At 33.0% G+C, this 3,943-nt stretch overlaps 1 protein-coding gene across 1 annotated transcript; it reads left to right on the top strand.

Moving 5' to 3' along the window:
• The first annotated feature begins 2,429 nt into the window (after positions 1–2,429).
• Positions 2,430–3,011, top strand: LOC112096274. The gene has a single exon (XM_024179695.1). It carries the CDS (start codon positions 2,430–2,432, stop codon positions 3,009–3,011), a length of 582 nt encoding a protein of 193 aa, XP_024035463.1.
• The last annotated feature ends 932 nt before the right edge of the window (positions 3,012–3,943 follow it).

Below are 3,943 nucleotides of genomic sequence, written 5' to 3' on the forward strand. Positions count from 1 at the left end.
TACAGTCATATGGTTTATGCAAGGGATATATAATTAATGCAGCCTATATTTAGTCTAAAAATAATATCTAATTATTACTTTTAGCAAAATTCATTGCTAAAGAGGGGCTATTGTGACCACAAATTTGTTTTGTCGCAAAAAATTTGAGTGCTAAAAAAATTGTTGGCGCCGAAATCTTTATCAACCAAAAATACACCATATAGCAACGGTTCCAATCATCACAAATTCCATCAATAGCGAAGAAAGAATATTTGTTGCAAAAGGTGGTTTTAGCGACAAACATCTTCGTTGTAGAAGCCCTATGGCGATGAAAATATCTTCATTGCTAAAACTACCTTTTGCGAGCAAAACGTTTCATTCCAAAAAGGTAATTTAAAATAGAATGTTGGTATATGTCTTAAAACCACCGTTGGTCATCTCCCTTTCGAAATGTGAGTGGAGTAGACGTCTCTCTAATATTAAAAAAGGTAAAAATTTAGACGGTGCTTCATAAGAATTAATGTAAACTAGTCTCAGTAATAGTATGATTTGTAAATATCAGTTATAATCTCATGTAATGAGTTGTACTCTTGAGCAATAGTCATATGTAATTAAAAAAAAGATCAAATAACATAAATATTAATAAATTTAAATTCTTGGTACCTTCTAATAGGATCTTTTCTAAGATGGATATATGAGATATGTAGTGCTAAGTTAATGCTTTGTTTGTTCGCAAGAAGAAAACGTAAAAGGATGAGCCAAAGCTGAAAAAAGCAAAGTTAACAGCTCTGGCTGTTCTAGAGCAATAAATTATGATGTGAAATTTGATTTAGGGACGTTATTGTGGTTGCAGATGCAGGGTAACAATCGTGGCACTCTTTTGATAATAGAACCAAAGAAAAAATTAATTGATTAATTATTTAAATTTTTTCTATTTAAATATTTTAAATATAATATATAAATATAGTATCACTTTTAAATAATTTTAGAAAAATCCTCTTTTGCAAAAGGATATGGCTAACATTGTTTACGTATAAAAAATCATTCACCGTCATTCATGGGCAAAATTAGAGATGGCCAACGGCCTAGGCAGCATGTGGCATGACACGGCACAACACGAGCATATTTTGGTAGGGCACGTAGTACGACACGGCACACATGCGAATTAGATTGGGTTGAGAATTTTAAATAAATAGACCTTAAAAGCATGACGATATTAGAGGTGGGTTAAAGCACGGAATGTGAAAAGGCCCATAATATCCACTTTCACTTTTTAATAAAAGAAAACTTAAAATTTTATGATTTATAAATAACTTGAAATTGAATTTTAATATATTTTATTAACGTAAGTTTTTTGAATTCATTTAATTCTTAGTTAAAAAAAATGACTCTAGTTGTTTTATGTTTATAAGTTATTAAATAAATAAATAAATGATATGATGATTTTAATAAATAAAATTATAAATATCACAATTTTACATCACTTTATGTCGCTGAAGTATCATGTGTTTATTGTGGTGAAGGGCACTTATTTTGATAATTGTCTTGGAAATCCAGTCTCAATAAACTATGTGGGTAACTTCAACATGCAGAACTAGAACCATCCATATTTAAACATTTACAACTCTAGATGGAGACAGTACCCAAACTTTTAATGGAGTAATCAAAATCAACATACTGCAGCATCTAGTGGACAAAACAGACCTGCTCAACCACCTAGATTTCACCAGAAAAATCAAGGGTAAAGAAACACCAGCAATGATCAACTTAGTTCTCTTGAAGCTTTGTTTAAAGAATATATTGTGAAGAATGAAGCAATTGTTCAGAGCCAAGCTGTGTCTATAAGAAACTTGGAGAATCAGATTGGACAGCTGGCTACAGCATTGAATAATAGACCTTATAGCAGGTTTACCCAGCAATACAGAGGATCCAAGAAGAGGAGGAAAAATATATGGCAAAGTGATTAACTTAAGGTCTGGAAAGGATGTCCAAATTCCTATTGGTGTACCAAAAAGAAGAATAGAACTTGTTTCAACCCAAGAGAAAACTCAAATTAAAGAAGAGTCACAACAACCCACTTGCTAGCCCACTGATGTAAATAGCCAAGCTATAGCATCAACAGAAAATAATAATCCAACAATTGTGGAAGAAGATTTTACAGTGCCAAACACATTAGCCCGAAACATGGCAAAGGAGAAGCAACTTGTACAACCTGCTACAACACAATAGTTTAGACATCCACCACCTTTCCCTTAAGGATTTCAGAAGCAAAAGCAAGACAAGCAATTCAGCAAGTTCCTGGAAGTGTTAAAGCAGCTACATATCAACATTCCTTTAATAGAAGCTCTCGAACAAATGCCAATTATATGAAGTTCTTGAAAGATATTTTGGCGAGGAAAAAAAGACTTTAAGAGTTTGAAATAGTTGCTCTAACACAAAAATACAGCCATATGCTTCAGAACAAAATCCCTCATAAGTTGAAGGATCTAGGGAGCTTTACAATTCTATGCTTTAGTGGAACTAAATACAGGGGTAAGACACTTTGTGATTTAGGAGCTAGCATCAATCTTATGTCGTTATCAGTGTTTAAGCAATTGAGAGTTGGAGAAGTTAAGTCGACAACAGTGACTTTACAACTTGCTAATAGATCTCATGCTTATCTAAAAATGAAGATTGAAGACGTGTTGATGAAGGTGAATAAATTTATTTTTCCAATAGATTTTATTATGCTAGACTTTGAGGCAGACATAGAAGTGCCAATCATTCTAGGAAGACATTTCTTAGCCATGGGAAAGACCCTAATTGATGTGCAAAAAGGAGAGTTAACTATGCGGGTGAATGACCAGCAAGTTACATTTAATGTGCTGGATGCTATGAAAAATCTTGATGAGGTCGAAGATTGTAATTTTATCAGTGTTGTGGACTTTACTGTGGCAGAGAGGTTAAATAATTGCTACAGTAAGAATGAAATCAATGCTGTAACATTTAAAGAATTTAAAGATGAAGATCCTGAAATAACAAATGTAGCATGATTAAAAGAGAGGGAACCCATGAGGGGTGACAGACACTTTGAATCTCTAGATCTCTCAAACAAGGAAGTAAAACCTTTTGTTTTATCTATTGAGTCACCTCCTGTTCTAGAATTAAAACTTTTACCTTCTCATTTAAAATATGTTTATCTTGGTGACAATAATACACTCCTTGTAATCATTTCATTTTCTTTGAATGCAGATCAAGAGAACAGTTTGTGGATGTATTGGGGAGATATAAGAAGGCTATTGGATGGACCATGACAGATATCAAAAGAATCAATTCTTGTGGAGACAATCTGAATACTCATCAGTATATTACTTGTTGTGTACACTTGCACACTGACACCCATAGCATTATAAATCGCACACCAAGCCCATAATAACGTAAACATTAATATATCACTTTTAATTGGGATTAACCGTATATGACAGTCAATAACACATAATTATTCACATATAAGCCGAATGTTGGATTAAGGATCTAACAATATTGGATTAAAAAATCCAACACAATGTTCTTTAGTGGTAATACAAAAGCTGATTAAGTGGTTACAATTAAAGGAATCTTTCACTTGAATGTTGTTTCTGGACACGAAAAATACCTAGGGCTACCATCAGTGGTTAGAATAAACAAAAGAATCTTTTTTTATGATATAAAGCTCAAAGTGATAAGAAAGATTTTAAATTGGCAACACACGCACTTTTCTAGCGGTAGCAAGAAGGTCATCATCAAAGCTATAACCCAAGTCATTCTAGCTTATGTTATGAGCGTGTTCAAAATTCATGTAGGGTTGTATGATGACATCCAGAAAGTTATAGCTAGATTCTGATGGAAATTTGAGGATAAAAAGAAAGGCATTCATTGGGCTAAGTGGGAGAGAATAAGTAAAGAAAAATGCAGAGGTAAGATGAGATTCAAGGAATTCTCATGC

This window comes from Citrus clementina, unplaced genomic scaffold (genome assembly GCF_000493195.1).
Source record: "Citrus clementina cultivar Clemenules unplaced genomic scaffold, Citrus_clementina_v1.0 scaffold_8, whole genome shotgun sequence".
In the NCBI taxonomy this organism is placed as follows: domain Eukaryota; kingdom Viridiplantae; phylum Streptophyta; class Magnoliopsida; order Sapindales; family Rutaceae; genus Citrus; species Citrus x clementina.

Coding starts and splice junctions, on each gene's coding strand:
- LOC112096274 (XM_024179695.1), top strand. CDS start 2,430: ATGCTTCAGAACAAAATCCCTCATAAGTTGAAGGATCTAGGGAGCTTT.